This window comes from Balaenoptera musculus, chromosome X, assembly GCF_009873245.2.
Source record: "Balaenoptera musculus isolate JJ_BM4_2016_0621 chromosome X, mBalMus1.pri.v3, whole genome shotgun sequence".
Lineage (NCBI taxonomy): Eukaryota > Metazoa > Chordata > Mammalia > Artiodactyla > Balaenopteridae > Balaenoptera > Balaenoptera musculus.
The window spans coordinates 11,335,257-11,353,100 of NC_045806.1; the positions used below are offsets into that span (position 1 = coordinate 11,335,257).

The window sequence follows — 17,844 nt, forward strand, 5'->3', positions numbered from 1 at the left end:
AGAGGAAAGAGAGTTAGTCCCTCCGTCTCTGGAGGAAAAAGTAGGCTCTTTGTTCACAGCATATCTAGGATTAATAAATCTTTCTTTACAGTATATTTACTGAGGCAACAGTCTGGACATTAAGTGACACTGCTGTGTTTGTTTCTTAAAATGAGCTAATTTTCTTTGATTTTGTATTTCTGTGCATCATTTTTCATTGGGGGGGGTGGTCACAGGATATAAAGAAGGAATAGGGTAAATTCAGAGGTATCAAGAGAATCAAACTAGATCCACTGATTTAAAGGGTATCACACAAAAGGAGGTGGATATTCCTGACCCATCCACAGTTCAAAACGCAGCTCCATTTAAACTCATAAACGTGGGCTATTTCATTACCATGGGCGCCTACTGTTGACATCTACAATGTTGATGAGCCTAAGGTCAAAGAAAGTCACCCACCCAAAAGGCAATTTTGATAGCAACTATTGACAGTGAATTCCGTTTAATAGTCTTCAGCTTATATTTTCCAAATCCAAAACTCTTCAGGGTAAGTTGTCATTGCATAACTGTCATTATTGGAAATGCTAGTGGGAATGCTATCACTGTTAACCTCTCTGGGTAAAACTTTTTTTTTTTTTTTTTGCAATCTCACCATCATTTTAATTTTGTTTACATCTCTAGTCATTTGCACAGATGTTGATGGAGCTGTATTTTTGCTTCAATGTCTCTTGCAACATTCTTATTGCGTTCTGCAGGTCCTCCAGTAAACGTTACTTGCAATATTTTTATCAACAGTTTTGGATCAGTCACAGAAACCACCATGGTAAGTGCTACAACGCCACTGGCAAGAGAAAAACGTGACTTGATTATGCCATGAACACAACCTGTCAAATTTTCTATTTATTGTTCAACTTGCAGGGCCTCCTGTAAATGTTACCTGCAACATATTTATCAACAGCTTTGGGTCAATAGCAGAAACTACAATGGTGAGTGGGACTGAGCACTGAAGCCATCGTGTGAAGGAATGGGATATGCGATCAAAGAGTACTGTTGTATATTTGTGGGACATTTACTGAGTGCCAATTTCCAAGTTCACTCACCTCTAGAAAACAATTAGTTATTTATTTAAAATTCAATAATCTTTTATCCATCATGCCAGAGAAATTTTGGAAACACGTGATGTTCAGTTAGATTTAGGTAGAATTATCAGTATTAAGCATGGTTTATAGTTAAGGATATTTAAATATTTGCATCTCCAATGTTTCAGAAATACAAATTTCAAAGTTTGGGAGATATTTTTCATATAATGGGAAGTTTTAACATAATCAAGCCTCAGACATGCTACGCTTAAGACAGGGGTCCCCAACCCCCCGGCCTCGCACTGTTACCGGTCTGAGGCCTGTTAGGAATGGGGCCGCACAGCAGGAGGTGAGTGGCGGGCTAGCGAGCGAAGCCTCATCTGCCGTTCCGCATCGCTCGCGTTACCACCTGAACCACCCAACCATCCCCCACCCCCACCCCGCCCCCGGTCCATGGAAAAATTGTCTTCCACGAAACTGGTCCCTGGTGCCAAAAAGGTTGGGGACCACTGATTTAAGATATACGCCAAGGAGCTGATCTTACAATGAACACACACACACACACACACACACACACACACACACACACACACACACAATTTGGTGGCAATAGAAAGTTGTTCCAAGTCCAAAGCAATTACATCACATGCATGGCTTTTCCAAAAAAAGAAAAACATAAACATAAAAAACTAATAAAAACCCATCACACTCTAAGGGCAGACATGTTTCACATATATGAAAAAGATGTCAGATACTGTAAAATCCACCAAGATTCCTTATCAGTGTCAAGATGGTGTTGTTGCCTGTGACACAGCCTATTAGATCAGTAGACTTACAGTGCTAGGCTATTGTGTGGAGATTACATTTTGGGTAAAACATTTTCTTGGCCCCCATGCAATTTAAGTCCTAAGTCAATTGGCTGGTTCAAATTTTCAGTACTATGTAAAGTATACAGCCATATTATTGGATGAGATCGAAATAAACTATAGTTGAGCTTGACTATACTACTATGGTGGCCGATGTCCTAGAAACACTCAAGAAGTGAAATAATGAGCATAATGTCATTGAGAAGTAAAAAATAGTGTTCCCCTGTGTTTATGAATTCTCTCTTTTAGGCTACCAGGATTGTGTTTAACAAATTACTGTACTTTTTGGTGTCCTTGATGTTAGAAAAGAATAATTTACCTCTTATCACCCCTTTCCACTGGCAAGTCAGACATAATGCAACTCCACTACCCGTTTTAATATTATTCTGACACAGCATTGTCCAGAAACGAGACTTTTGGGGCTTTGACAGTATGTAGTGCATTAAGAATTTTACCCAACCAGGGTAGTTTTGATAGGGTTATTAAATGACTCATAAGAAAAGCTGAACATGGAAAGAAGACTCCAACTCTGTACTTGGCATTCAGTTTCTGTCTCTCCCCTCCTGGTTTTATCCTGGTAACAGAGGGGCAAATTTTCCAGACGCCCAAATCACTATCACCAGCTTTACACGATGGCATTCAATGACAATATTTGCACGACCTAACGCTGATTGCATTAATTAGACCCTTAAGTTGCTTTGATTAAATCTCCTCATTGCATTTTACCCTCAATCAAAAATGTAAATGTGCACCTTTTCAGTGTTCATTAATGCAAGAAAAAGCTAAACATTTAAGGAGATGAAAATGGAAACGATGGATATCCTTGCTTTCCTGTGTCTTTAAGAGCTACTGAAGGTGTTTAATAAATGGGCTGCTTAGGTGCTTCATGGCCACTTATTAAGGTGTCCTTTGTCGTGTTTCCTATGCGAAAATTTGGAAATCGTTGTCCAAGTGTAATATCAACAGCCTGTCTATTCTGCTGTATGAGACGTATTGAATCGCATGATCAGAAGAATGATGTGTATTGTGCTTCTTCTATTTCTTAGCTTCTGATGTAATGACAAACTGAATTTGGCTTTTAAAAAATATCTTTTATTTTCTTCAATTATGGCTTTTGTGTGAAACTAAAAAAAAAAAATGTTTTTTGAAACTCTACCATGCTTAAACCAAAGAATAAATCCTCATGTCATGTAGGGTAGGGACTGGCAAACATTTTTCTCTAAAAACCCAGACAGTAAATACTTAAGACTTTGAGGACCAGACAGTCTCTGTCACAACTACTTAATTCTGCCCTTTTGGCATAAAAGCAGCCATAAACAATAGTAAGCAAATGGGTGTGGCTGTACTCCAAAAAAAACTACTTATAAACACAGGCTATGGCCAAATTTGGCCCACAGGCCATAGGTTGCCAACTCCGGGATCTAAGGCACCACTATTTAAAATGGACATTATTCAGGGGCTCATAAGAACATAAGAATTACTCCACCTTGAAAAGGTCTTACTTTCCCAGACCCCTTAGGCCCTGCCTGGGGAGCTACCTGATGTACCCACAGAGTGTCATCACAGCCTGAGCTTCCCTTACCAAAACCCTGAGATTCTACCATCCACAAATATTCTCACAAAATGTGACTCAAAAAAATGGTCAAAAAAGTTAAACAGAAACAGATTCTTTCTTGAACTGTCTTTAGTTGGAGTCAAGACATCAGGCCCTTAGGTTTTATGCACAGTAATATATGTAGTCATTGAGGACGTTGATTAGTGCTATGGGGGGGGATAATAGTTTTGCTTTCTCTATGTTTTCTGGAATGATTATTTTCCAAGAATGTCTCAGAATTTTGAGTTTCTGAACATGTTGATTTCCCACTCTTCCCTCATGTCCCACTCTTATCCCACGACCCTTGATAGCACTATTGAAGAATTTAGTTTGGATGTTTGTTTCTAAATAAGAGGCAGTAATTATCTGTTTTAAGAATGTGATATGACTTTCTTTTGGTTCTATCCACTCTGCCCTCTTATGTTTGATAAAATCCCACTAAATTACTGCTGGTACTAACTGCCCACAAAGATTAGGCTCACTTACAGACACAGTATTGCCTCTTACTCCTTTGGTATGTTAGTGTTTAAAGACTGTGCTCACAGGACAATATATTTGTGTTATTCTAAGGAATATTTTTATGGATCATTATGATCATGCACATTATTTCAAAATATGTACTTCTGTTCATTAAGAGTCACAGGGACCTGGTGATGTTCATTACTAGCTGACCCTGTGTTAAAAGTATTCAGTGGAACAATTTTTTTTTTTTCTTATGATTCCAAAAGACTCAGAAGACCAGTAAGGGATGTATGATGAGACAGGTTACCTTTCAGTTTTGGAACGTCAGTTTACCATTTCCTTTTCTTTCTTTCCCCTTTTCCTTTAGCTAGTGATGGCAAGTGAATTTACAGGATGAGGAGTGTATTTGCAACCGCCTCCTTCCTACTATAAAGGCATAGTTTGGGAATATCGATAATGTCAGTAAAGGTCAAGAGTATTTGCATGCCATCTGCATACAGCTGTCCCCAAGGTTGGGCCATCAGAAAATGGAGAAGAGATAGTCTCCTCAAAGCTTCCAAATGACTGCCTGGAAGGATGTGGGTGAATAGAGTGTGATTTGGACCTATGGGTGCTGGAACACTCCCCATGCTACAGCAGCAGACTCAGACCCTTTCCTCATTTAATATTGAGAGACTGCAATAGGGGGAAGGGGGTAGAAAGAGCTGAAAGTGTACAAAACGTGTCCACTTGGAGAGCATCTCCAGAATATGATTCCAGCTCCCCAAACTCTTCCCCAAATTCCACATGCTCTGCTGGTTACCGCTACAGGGTGAAGAGTTGTTTTATCTCCGATCTGAAATCACTTTCCTAAAGAACTGGATAAGGTGTAGATAGCCCCTTAGGAGAATGCAGGCTATGCTGTAACTGCTGGAATGACATTACAGGCTCCCTTTCATTCTATAGGTGCATAAGCAACTCATAAGGAGATGCTAACTTACCAGGAATAGCAGGTAGCTACATTCCTTATTTCTGACTTTTTAAGGGAGAACCAAGAATCTACCTAACATTTTGTTAATCTGAGATATAAGGTGTCCTTGGTCTCTAAATTAACAATGCAATGTTAAAACCTGGATTCATCATAAAGCAACTGTCTCCCCTCCCATAATTTCAAATTCAAAGCTAACTTCCCATATTCAAAGCTAGCACAGACTCAAGATGATGAAAACTTCACTGCAGTGTAGCTAGAAGTTAAAACTAAAGTGCCATATAGGTCTGTGGGAAATCCACAAAGCATATCTTTGTCTCTAATGACTTTATAACATAACTGGATTGAAAAATGTATACCTATAAAAATAAAAAGAGAGTAGTAGTAAAGTTTAATAACAATATTTATGAGACAGAGTGGCAATCTCTATGTACAAATGCTACACTAAATATAATAGTAACAAAATAATTCAATTTAAGGAAACAATCTTTGTGGCAATGGGCATAGAATTAGAAGGTACCAAGAAAAGTAAAACTTTAGAAATTCTAAATTTGATATGAAATAACAGTATGGAATATAGGTACTTTTATAAACTGTGTTAAGAATATAATAAAGATTCTATGACTTACATATAGCTTTTGAAAAAATAAAAGATATGTGTATGTATTTACACACATACACATGTGCACACATACACATATATATATATATACACATATATATATATAATATATATACATACACACACACTTTTTAATTTGAATGTTTCCATTACCTAATCTAGTACCCAGAGGGTCAATCATAGGAAAACAAATTTTAATACAAGGAAATACGTCATTTATTTGAAGTAGAATCTGTCTCTGGAGAGAGAAGGCAGTATAAAAGCAAATTCAGTCTACACTTAAGCATGTCTCTTAATACTTACTTCTTTAATATTTCATTAAACCTAGAAGCAAAAATAAAGACAAAGAAAGGCTACAGAGCAATATAACTATCTCCTGTGGTTTGGAATATCTTGAGAGAATAAACCTATCTGTAAATAAACAGAGGTGATGCATAGATAAATCATGCGTCAAATTTGTACCCTACATTGAAAATGATAGTGAACTGAAAGAATTACAGAGGCACAGCCCCGGAAAATCTTTTCTTTGGCTATCTACTTCTCTATATCCTTGGGTGTCCTTTTCTACTCTTAAAGGTTTTAAGGGTTGCCATTTATTTTGGAATAATGTATAGCATCATGAACAAAATTATGGAAAATTTTAATTCCTATACATTATAAAGAACAAATACTCCCAAAATATCTAATAAAAGTCTTGTTTCATATAATTCCTGTCATTGTGGCGTAAAATGTATTTTCTCCTCTAACTTTTCCACTTATTCTTGCTTACGAATAGGCTAATTAATTTATTTTAAATTAACTGTTAGATATTTAATGGTTCTATTGTGATAAGATAGATTCAGTGCTCTTTTTAAAGTTCTGGTATTGGGAGAACCTATTTTATTATTTTAAATATATAAAATTCAAAACAGAAAAGCAGGAAACACTGGAGAAGAATACTTGTGGGAAAGACTTTTTAAAAAGATGTATTAATACATTAGCTGGGAAATTTTATATTGAGATTTTTTTTTAAAAAAAGGTCAATGTTTTTATATTGTATGTCACTAATGTAATATTCTCTAGAGTCTCTCAAAATGCATCTTTAAATCATTCTCAGGTTCAAAGGAGGACTGCGACGATGTTGTCCTGGTGATTTTGCTGCCCAATGCTCGCTATCTGGCGTCTTATAGCCTCTCCCATTCTATGTTTCCTTCTTGGGTGGGGGGCCTCAATGGCCTCCCAATGGCCTAAGAAATTTAACCCATTCACCTCTGCTATTTCCAACTGTCATTACTTCTTATACTTAGAGTTTTTCTACCTCCAGAATTGGCTAAGAGATGACATCCTCTTCTCTCCTACTGAAACAAGCTCATAGACCCCCACACACAAAATTTTATGAAGGATAATTGGTTCCCACCCTAAGGGAAATAAAAGGGGTAGATGTCACACAGTGGAGACACTGCGTTTTTTTCCTTCAGGAAACCTTAAGAAAATCTCACAGCTGATCTATCCAGTGCCTATTTATATGCAAATTGGATTATTATATTTTCAATAGCCCCTGTTTTGATTTTCTACAAATCACACATTCCCACTCTTTACTCACACAAAACTCCAAAGGTTCCAGTCACTCCTGTTGCCTATGAAACACTGAACTGGTAATCTCTTTCCAGTTACTACCCTCTGGTCCCTTTGGACAATCCCCAAAATGCAAAATATGTGATGGGGAGAACTTTGAGGTTCTGCCATTCTCTTGGCTCACTCGTGGAAGGAGGGGGAAGCCAGTGAGCAAACAGAATGGGATGGAAGCCTGGCTGGCCTCACAACAGCACCCTCTTAGGTCTGGGAATTTGCTGTGCAAGCCTGGTATAATCCCAAATAAAAGTCAGCTGATAAAATTTTCCAAGTCAGAAAGTCCTTATGTTGTACAACAAAGAAACGTACGGTTATTTCTTTTAATATTTCAGCTTTTCCTAATAAGCTGGGTTCTGATGACTGATTTTCAGAAGTTAGTAACTACTTGATTATTAGCATTCTTTAAACCCACACTGGGCACTCTTTCTAAGAACTGCCACTTCCAAAATACTCTATCAGCCTGATCGTCAGGATGGCTGTATTTGGGGGGGGGGGAAAGTCATGGGAATTTGTGGAGTTTAGTAATAAGCAGAAGGAACTGGATTTGAAGTTCTCTTCCATACACCCTGATCTTTATAACTTACTTACAGATTTTCTTTTGGCTCTAAAGGGATTAACCAAAACCGACCAACCCGAGGTGGTCTCCATTGTACCTGATACAGTAACCAACCATCTGAGTTTTGCCTAGGACTGAGTGGGTTCCCTGAAAGCTTTGTTTTTACCTGAGGCTAAAACGGGAAAGTTCTCAGGCAAACCGAGGACATGTTGGTCACTGTTAGAGAAAAGTAAACAATGACTCAAAATCCAGGTGCCCAAACAAAGATGTGGAGACAAAGCAAATGAAGGTGAAAAAGGTAAAGGAAAGAGAGTAAGATGGGATGAGTATATATCACCCTAAATGATCACAGTGGCAGATGTGGACCACTGTTAGCTCTGAACCATAGTCCTGCTTGACTAGGGAATACTGTTGAAGCCTTTATTGGGTCTGCTCTGTCAAGCGAAGCAACAGTTTCCATGAACCTAAAGACCTTTGAGTAGAAATCCTCTGAAGAGAAGTTACTGTCCCAAGCTGATTCATTAGCACAGAAGAAAATTCCCATGCCAAGTGGGAATGACAGGGTGTACCTGAGGCTCCCACAGGGAGGCACACCTTTATCAAAAGGTGCTCAGATTAGGAAAACATGAAAAAGATTTCTGTTTTGATGAAGCATCCAGTTGACTACTGTAGATACAACCCATTCAGAGAAATGATAAAATATTTAAGAATTTCAAAAGTAAGTAGCTGTAAGGGAATTATCTTGTCAACATGAACCATCTTAATATTTATGTTGATGAATTTAAAAAATATTGCCCCATCATGTCAGAGTTTTATGATAAGATTTCTACTACCAAAATTACAGAGTGGGTTTTCTTCTGCCCAGAGCATCTGAGCAGATCGAAAATAGAGATCATGTCATTTCTGATTTGGAAAATGAATCGGTTTTATTTGACAATCTGCCATCACAGACTGACTCCTGTACTTATCATTACCTTTTTCTACAGCAAAATCAGATTGAGTTAGTATTATTTCCTCCCAGAATGATTAAATGAAACAAAAATTCAACCAGCTCAACTCGTTCCATTAGTGTTCTGGTTTGGTCAAGTCTTCTTTCCTTCTCGCCTCTGTTCCCACTCCTAATAGAATTGAGTGGTTTATTTTGACCAAGATATACACAGCTGGGTTTACTCAGATACCAACACTGCATGCATCGAATCAGGCAGAAGAGTGAGGGGAAAATATGCCAGAGTGGGCAAGAAGTAACTCTTACGCATGGCGTTTCTGTAGGACTACCGAGTGAATATTTTTCTGAGACAACAGTGGAATGATTCACGGCTGGCTTACAGCGAGTACCCTGATGATTCTCTGGACTTAGACCCATCGATGCTGGACTCCATTTGGAAACCAGATTTGTTCTTTGCCAATGAGAAGGGGGCCAACTTCCATGATGTCACCACCGACAACAAGTTGCTTCGCATTTCAAAAAATGGCAAGGTGCTCTACAGTATCAGGTAAGCTTCCTTCGGCTGCCCCCTGCTTCCTTCTCCATTTTTCTCCTGACCTAGAGCTGCATGATTCTGCAGGGCAAGAGGTATATGAATATTATCCTTTGTGGTCTCTTGTTTATTATTTAAACTTAAAGTTGGTGAGAGTGCCAGTGGTTCCCATGGTCTCAGAAATGTAATTCACCATAACCAAAATATATTTGGTAGGATGGTGGGTAGGTGATGGTATCATATAAATATCTGCACAAATATGTTTCTATTTATTATTTTATTTTATTTATTTATTTTTGGCTGTGTTGGGTCTTCGTTGCTGTGCTCGGGCTTTCTCTAGTTGCGGTGAGCGGGGGGTACTCTTCTTTGCGGTGTGCGGACTTCTCATTGCGGTGGCTTCTCTTGTTGCAAAGCATGGGCTCTAGGTGTGCAGGCTCAGTAGTTGCGGCTCGTGGGCTCTAGAGCGCAGGCTCAGTAGTTGTGGCTCACGGGCTTAGTTGCTCCATGGCATGTAGGATCTTCCCGGACCAGTGCTCGAACCTGTGTCCCTTGCATTGGCAGGCGGATTCTCAATCACTGCGCCACCAGGGAAGCCCCACAAATATGTTTTTGATTGGTTCAATAAAGGAAGTGCAGGCCCTTTCGTTCAATTACCACTGAGAATAACATACAAATTCTCATTTCAAATAATTATGCCATTCTATAGCATTTAAACACACACACACACACACAAAGATTCAATGGCTCAGTATCGTCACTGACAGCATACTTTGAGCTCAGTGAATGGAAAACTGGTTCTAATCCCAGATCTACTTCTAACTAAACATGTGATCTTGATCTGTTAACTTTTCTTGGGCTTGAGCTTGGGATAGAAAATTTCTCAGATGCATTTTTGCTTTTTTATTCAAATATGATCTTCTCCAGAATATTTATCACCCTACAATCAAAATAATCACTCCCTTTTTGGAACTCTAATAATAGTTTCTCTGTGAATCTGTAAGGCTCTGACTTCTTCCTACCCCATATTTTGGCTACTTCTGTACACAAATATAGCATAAGAACATAGACTTTTGGAATCAGACAAACCTAGAATTAAACTGAAGCTTTGCCACTTACTAAGTTACATAAGCTATAACCTTCAGTTACCTTAATTGGAAAATGGGAAACACCATATTTATCTCAGAGTATTCTTGTGAGAATGAATTATATACAGCAGAGGTCAGCAAATATTTTCTGTAAAGGGCAGATGGAAAGTATTTTAGCTTTGCCGGTCAGACTGTCTCAACTCTGTCAGAGCTACTCAACTCTGCCATTATAGCACAAAACAGCCATAGACAATACTCAAACAATTAGGTGTGACCATGTTTCAATAAAACTTTATTTACAAAAACAGGTGGTGGACTAGATTTAGCTCTTTGGCCATAGTTTGCCAACCCCTGATATAGAGTAAATAAAAATACTTGCCACAGTTCATGACACAGAGTATGTTCTCAATAAATGAAATGATGGCTGTTTGCACTTTTAAGTTAACATTCTTTCTAAATAATAAGCTCTTTAAAGCCAAGATATTCGGATTTTGCATCTTTTGTAACCCCTCCCAAAGGGCCAAGACAGTGTATTCTATATGAGAGAAATCGAATACATTGAATAAATATTGACAGTTTAAAGATCCTTTAGAGAATTCCGCCTTTCTCTCCAATCTTATTACCCAAAAAAAAAAAAAAAAAAGACAGCTAGTGTCTTTGCAAATGATTTTCACAAGTTTGCAGACTCACCACCACCAAAACTGTATTTCACAACTCTATATACAATTTAGGTCTGTACTGTATATTCCATTCTTAACCCAGTAATTTCACAGCTTGCTGATGGCAGATAGCTGCAATGTCTTTTGGAAGGAAAAGAGGCTGCTCATTTGTAAAGAGTGGCAAAGTTACCGCTTCCACAAAGAACCAGGGAAGCTTCCCCCACTTTATTTTTAAGAAACTTTACATTTATTTTTATAAAAATTTTTAAGGAAACACAGAATATTCCACATGGTGATGCATTTGGTGTAAGATGCAGTATTGGGCACAACCTAAGTTGATGTGACCTGATGAAATGGGACATATATAGAGCATGGTGCTGGGAAGGAGAGTTATAAAAAGCAGCACAGGGTATCAGCTGCTCCAGCTAACCCTCTGGGCCTTGGGTGGCATTTGCTCTAGTAAATACCTGGCATCATGCACTGCCGAAATAAAACCAGGGTTTTTTTTTTCCTTCTGTTCTATAAAGGCCCTTCCATTCTAGAACCATGAAGAATATAATGTTCCCGAGACTCGATCCAGAGGCAATTCTTCTATCTCTGGTTCCCAGTAGGCTCTGAAATACCCCAACAATTGTTTTGGGTTGGGTGGAGTTTGTCCTGTGGCAGGCTGGTTTAGACTTTCCCTTCATTGTGGGTATTCTATGAAATCAGGGGAAAGACCCTTGGTGTAGGAGAACTGGGCACGCCATTTTAGGGAAACACAGCTCTTGGCAGATTTGAATTGCAGGAATCTAATTACTTGCCTGGAAGGGTTTTCAATGAGCCAGACACTGTGCTGGGCCTAGAGATCCAGAGCTGAGTAAAATGTGGTCTCTGTCCTGGAAGGGCTCCAGTCTAACAAGGCAGGCAGACATAAGATAAATTGAGTAGTAGGAATAAATAGGGAAGAAGGAAAAGAAAAGTGGCTCTAACTTTGCAAACGAATTCTGTGACTCAAATATTGTTAGAATTTGGGGGTCGGCACCCACACTCCTGTTTACTTGAGTCACTGGACTCAATTTAACTAGAGGGTAAGGAGGAATTAGTGCTAATATATGCCCAGCTGCAGGTCCAACTCAAGTTTAAAGTACAGTTTCTGGTGTCTTAATGGTGCTGGAAAGTCCTTGCTGACATTCCATTAGTAAGGACTTTCCTTCAACTCTCAGGTTCACAATGCAAATACCCCCAGGAGAGGGAATACGCTGTCCTCAATTCATACTAAGCCATAAAGAGCTGATACGAAATTTTCTTTCTGATAGTAGGTTTAATGTCTGTGAAGAATAGTGAGAAAGAGCATGTTGGATGCCTGAGAGGAAAAATCAGATAGGACGAAGAGAGTTAAGAAAGATAGAAGGAAGGCATACAACAGAAGTACCAAAGATAAACTCATGAATTGCCTCCACCTGACACATTTTAATAATTACTTCAACATTGGTCCACATTAAAAAAATAATGTTCTATGGTTATGTTTTGTATTTGAATTTTCCTGAAACCTAAAGCAAATGGATGGTAGCATTTCAGCCAGGAAAAATTATATGCTTTCTTAGCTTTGTAGGAGCAGAGGTAGAATTAACTCTGCATGGAAACCAAAGCCCAAGGCTTTGATGGCCAAACAAAACACAAAGAGAACTATGCAGCCCATTGACTTCATAACAAGCAAGATCACACTTCCCAAGAGGTAATATATCTGTTTGCCAGAAGACAAAGATTTAAAAAGGGAGTGACAGTAGGCCAGAAATCCATACATGTCCTGCAGATTCAAACACCTGAGGCACCTGAGTAAAATTTAAACAAATCTTTTAAATAGGAACCAAAGGTCTTAGCTCAGTGTTAGAAAATTTCTATCCAGTGATGCAGGACATAGTCTCTGATGATGAAAAAGTGTCAAATCTATTTCTGTCCACTTATCCTCTGATTTCTTTTCTAATTATTCACTTCCCTCATATGTTTGATCTTACTCTGTTTTCAAGTTTTTTGTTGACCCACCCCATTAAGTATTGACCATTCTTGACCAAAGTGTAAACAAGGACACACATCTTGCTTTGTATACCCTCTTCAGAGACAGTCAAATTCTAAATTCATATTACTTTAAAAGGCCTGAATCCACAGTGGAATAACGAGGTGAGCCTTGAGTATAATACATATTAGTGCTCAAACAATATTTAAGAAAATTTCTATCCAGTGATACAGGACATAGTCTCTGATGATGAAAAAGTGTCAAATCTATTTCTGTCCACTTATCCTCTGATTTCTTTTTTAATTATTCACTTCCCTCATATGTTTGATCTTACTCTGTTTTCAAGTTTTTTGTTGACCCACCCCATTAAGTATTGACCATTCTTGACCAAAGTGTAAACAAGGACACACATCTTGCTTTGTATACCCTCTTCAGAGACAGTCAAATTCTAAATTCATATTACTTTAAAAGGCCTGAATCCACAGTAGAATTACGAGGTGAGCCTTGAGTATAATACATATTAGTGCTCAAACAATATTTACTGAATCGAGCATAATGAATTGTAGTAGAAGTCAGGGCATCATGACCTATGGTGTGCAATATGAAAGAGAAAAGGAGAGGGTGAGCGTTTTTAAAGAGGAGCAGCTGATCTCACATGTCCACAATGTCTTTGCTAATATTTGTTTTCTTCCCTTACTTCCCACTGCTTCTGAGACTTTTCTGCCGAAACTCTGACTTTTATAGAAGCATAAGATTTTTTTTTAAATTGAAGGTATTACAGAGCAAAATATCCTTGTTTTACTGATGAGGAAGTGACTTCTTTAAAAAGTTAAATGAGCTAAAATAATGGAGCCCATAAATAGGAAAGCTAGGACAAGAATCAAAGCTCTTGACTTCTATTTCAGAGCTATCATCTCCTACCCCACATTAATTCTTCATTTACTCCAACTCAAATCCAAAGACACAAACAAATACAACACCAAACGCATGTCATTTTCGAACCAACCTTTTGGGGACTCAATTTTCAAAGGACTAGTGGAGGAAGAAGGTAAGATTTAAGATGAGAATATAAAGTATCTTCAAATTTCGCAAATGTCTAAAAAGACTGTTTAAATTCAAGATGCCACAATTGACCTTCAAATAGGAAGCTCATTTGATAGTTTTATACAGCATGTATAGCTTATATAGCATATCTACTTTCTGAAAACTTTTACTATCCCAGGGATTAAAGGGCTGAAAAGACCCATTAAAGTTATTAAGTCAACTCCTTACCTTCAGGCAACCTGTTGAGAACTTACTCTATTTTTAAAGACCTTCAGAGAAGGAGATTTTATATTCTCTCCTTGGATCTTATAATAAGTTACTCTAACATTGTGCAGAAATTCCTCCTTATATAACTTAAATCATATTTGCTACAACTTAAATCAGTCGCTTTTTCCCACATTTGTTAACATGATAAACAAATGGCTACCATTTTTAGAAGGATGGAGGGATTACCTCACTGTTTTTGTTTCATTTTTGAAAATGAAATACATTTTCATCCCACCAGAGTTAGTGGACATATGTTTAGTCACCAAAACTATGTTGCTGGTTTAATTTTACAGTGTGTAAAATCAGCACCAAGATGTTCTTCATCTTGCAGTTTTCAGCTCACTGTATGGTTCGGGGTGCCTACTCTGAACCTTATGATGCTGAATGTTATCCTGGTTCCTTCTGATACTATAGTAGACTGGGGTTTTAGAGTCAAACACCCTTGGGCTAGGGTCTCTGGCCTCAGAACTAGCTGTGTGACCTAGGGAAAATTTGTTCTCTCCCTGAACCTCTATTTCCTCAGCTTTCAAAAAGAGATGATTTGGTTAAAAGCTTTAGTAGAATACACTCTATGCTATATGCATAGACAGTCAAAAGTGGCATTGCCCTGTACTCTAGGGCCCTTGGTATTTTCTTGTAATTTCATGATTGTGCTTTCTGTCCCAGTCTTTAAGACAAAGAGTAAACTGACCAGGATAGATTCCTACGATCTCCGGACATTATTGTTTGCCTTCAGTGTCTTTTTATTTTACTGACCAGGTACCTAGGGACCCTATGCTACCTGCCAACTGCATAGAGTTCTCCAAACAATAAATAGTTATGGGATTGACCCTCCACAACAGCACCCCGCATCACCAAGACGCCTGTGCCCCTCATCATCAAACTTTATCTGACCTGAAACTTATTCCTTTATGGTGTTAGAGGTGATTTACTTGTTAATTCCTTTTGATTCAATTCATAATTGCAGGTGTTGATGATTAAGTGTCCCACCATCCCAGTAGTATCTGAGTTGTCATAGAGAACTCTTGGGGATTGACATGCCTTCTACCTCTGATGATAGATGACAGGCACCACTGAGAGTAGGTGGGGTGTAGATTTCTAGACAGACATCCAACAGAGCTCCCCAAATAATCCTGTCTAATGACCAACTCTATCCATACACATAAAAGGCCAACTTTTCTAACATAGCCTCCCACCCTTGACTCATCCTACAGCCCGATACAAGAACTTCAAAGATTCTAACTTTAGCTATAGGATGATTTTTATGGCATAGGAAAAAAGAACATTCTTTATTTAGATGTCAGAGCTGAAAATAGAATGCACAGTGAACTAAGACCTGTCTAAATGTTACCAATGGTGATACTTTGATTATCTTACTCTCAATTGTGATGAGACACGTAAGCCCATATTTTCTATTAGAAGGCAGCTATGCAAAGCTGTGATTTATTCTCTCTGTGCATATTTGGACCATGTTTATCTTTATATCCTATAATCCAGGCAAAATTACATTCTCATTTTCCAAATCTGTGTCCAAATCCTCATTAGTTTTGGGACTTGACTTAATGCAGTAATTAATGACTGTAACATAAGCGCCCACATCAGAATTAAGCAATGAGGCTGCAGAGAAGTGCTGGAAAATGCCAGGGAAACCACGATTCCCTTCTTCCTAGGGCAAGCAAGGTTGGGAGGGTGGGAGGTGCTGGCATGCATATATGCCGGTGGCTTCAGCAGGAGCTGAGCTAAGTGGTGTGGAGGGGGCACTTTTGGACAGTGGTTCTCAAAAACGATGCGTCTGAGGGTAGAAGCATTAAAGTCTAGAAAGTGTGCTCTGTACATGACAGACTCTCTTAAAGAGCTGGAAAGCTCTGCTGAGCTCCTGATTGGGTTCAGAAATACACATACACTCAAGGGCATAATACTGGTTCAAACACAACAGAGTAAGGATTTTACCCTTGTTTGAAGGAAAAAAAGGGGGTTATGCAATGAAATACATGGCAGGCGGCATGACCACTTTTCCTTGACTGTTTGCCTGATTGGACTAGCAATAGCAACCAGTAGGTTTTTCTCCATTTGGAGGTAACTTTCCACTGCATTAACATTCATTAGAGTTTGCTCTGAAGGTGATGGTGCAAAGAACAGAATACCAAGAAGGTAGCTTAGGGCATCAGGAGCGCCACACCTCCTTCCATCATTTACTGTATCCTCTAGGCTCAAAGACCAGCCTCTCTAACCCCATCAGTTTATCATTCTGAGTCTCGGTTTCCTTACTATAAAATGAGATTGAACCAGGAGATGAGATGAAGTCTGAGGCTCCTTCTAGCTCCGTCATAAGTCTATAATAAGTCTCAAAATGATCTCTTTCCCAAACCGCAAAACTCCTTCTGGATGAGGAAATAAGAGTGGGTCCTTCATGTCCCTTAGGGTTTGGGAGTCAGCAAGAGGAGATTCTGAATTGTAAGGTGCCTATCTCAAACTACTTTTGGATCTTTGAACCTTTTTCTCCCAAACTGAATATCTGAGGAGAGGAACTGACTTTGGAGTGGGGTAGGGAAGGTGGGACTACCTGTGGTTTAACAGGCAGCCTTATAGTCAACATATAGTTTACACCGTGACAAATACTTAATACTGAGCTCCCTATTGAGAAATTTCCCAATCGCAAATTAGATCATTTGTACCCTCTGATTCAACCAGCAGGAGTATCCATGAGATATTATTTTAGAATGTGTTCATGAATTATGGGTTTATATACTTTCAGACAATTATACAAAGATGGTTGGCTAGGATAAGTATTAACTGGATATGTAAGACTAAAGGAAATCACCTGGTAGATTTGAGCCAGCAGAGTTCGAGGGCTAGTCTGCCATTATTAATCACCTGAATTTTCCTGTGGCAGGAAGCCAAAGGAAATTCAGAGGTCCTGGTGAGCCTGCTGAACTTATGTTGACGTGGGCCTCTGCCTGGTCCACAGTGCTGCTTTTCAAAGGCTCCCTGGATGGCATTAATCCCAAAATAAACACAAATAATATCACCATGGCTCTTATGAAACGCATGAATTACTTTAGTGCATTCTCATAGCACATAATTCAAAGGAAAGACACTCCGTTTTAAAATGGGAAAAAATCGTCTATCCTCAAAGCTCAACAGTCTTTCCAATAAGTCTATCCTTGCTTGTGGTATTTAAAATTACAAACCAACATCTGATACAACATTTATCATTGGACAGTCACTGAAAGACAATTAAGGACATATATAATTATGTGAAGTTCTACACGTGACACACACTCAGAGCAAGGCCGTCCCATATGGGATTGATCATCCCTTTCCAAGGACAAGAGAACAAATGTTTTATTTGATGTTTCATTTTAGTGGAGATAGTTTGCTAAATTTGAGCAGTTAGATGAAAGATAGAAAGCAAAAAGTGAGCTAAGGGATTAAAGACAACACTATGGGGGTGGGGCAGATGTCAGTTCTGAAGTTCAGGAGGACTTGGGTTCAAATCCAATCTTACTAAGTGACCATGAGAAGTCACTTACTTTTTCTTTGATCTGCAGTTTTCCTCAGTCCCCGAATCATACTAAA

At 38.6% G+C, this 17,844-nt stretch overlaps 1 protein-coding gene across 2 annotated transcripts in view; it reads left to right on the forward strand.

The window, feature by feature from the left end:
• The window catches only part of GLRA2 (glycine receptor alpha 2), a 187,155-nt gene that overhangs the window by 47,806 nt on the left and 121,505 nt on the right, over positions 1-17,844 (forward strand). The window contains exons 3-4 of one of the 2 annotated variants that reach the window (XM_036840261.1): positions 898-965; positions 9,006-9,229. In XM_036840261.1, coding sequence (XP_036696156.1) covers positions 898-965; positions 9,006-9,229 — 292 coding nt within the window. Of the gene's footprint in view, positions 1-734; positions 803-897; positions 966-9,005; positions 9,230-17,844 lie in introns of both variants that reach the window. The other variant, XM_036840262.1, reaches the window with a different exon arrangement.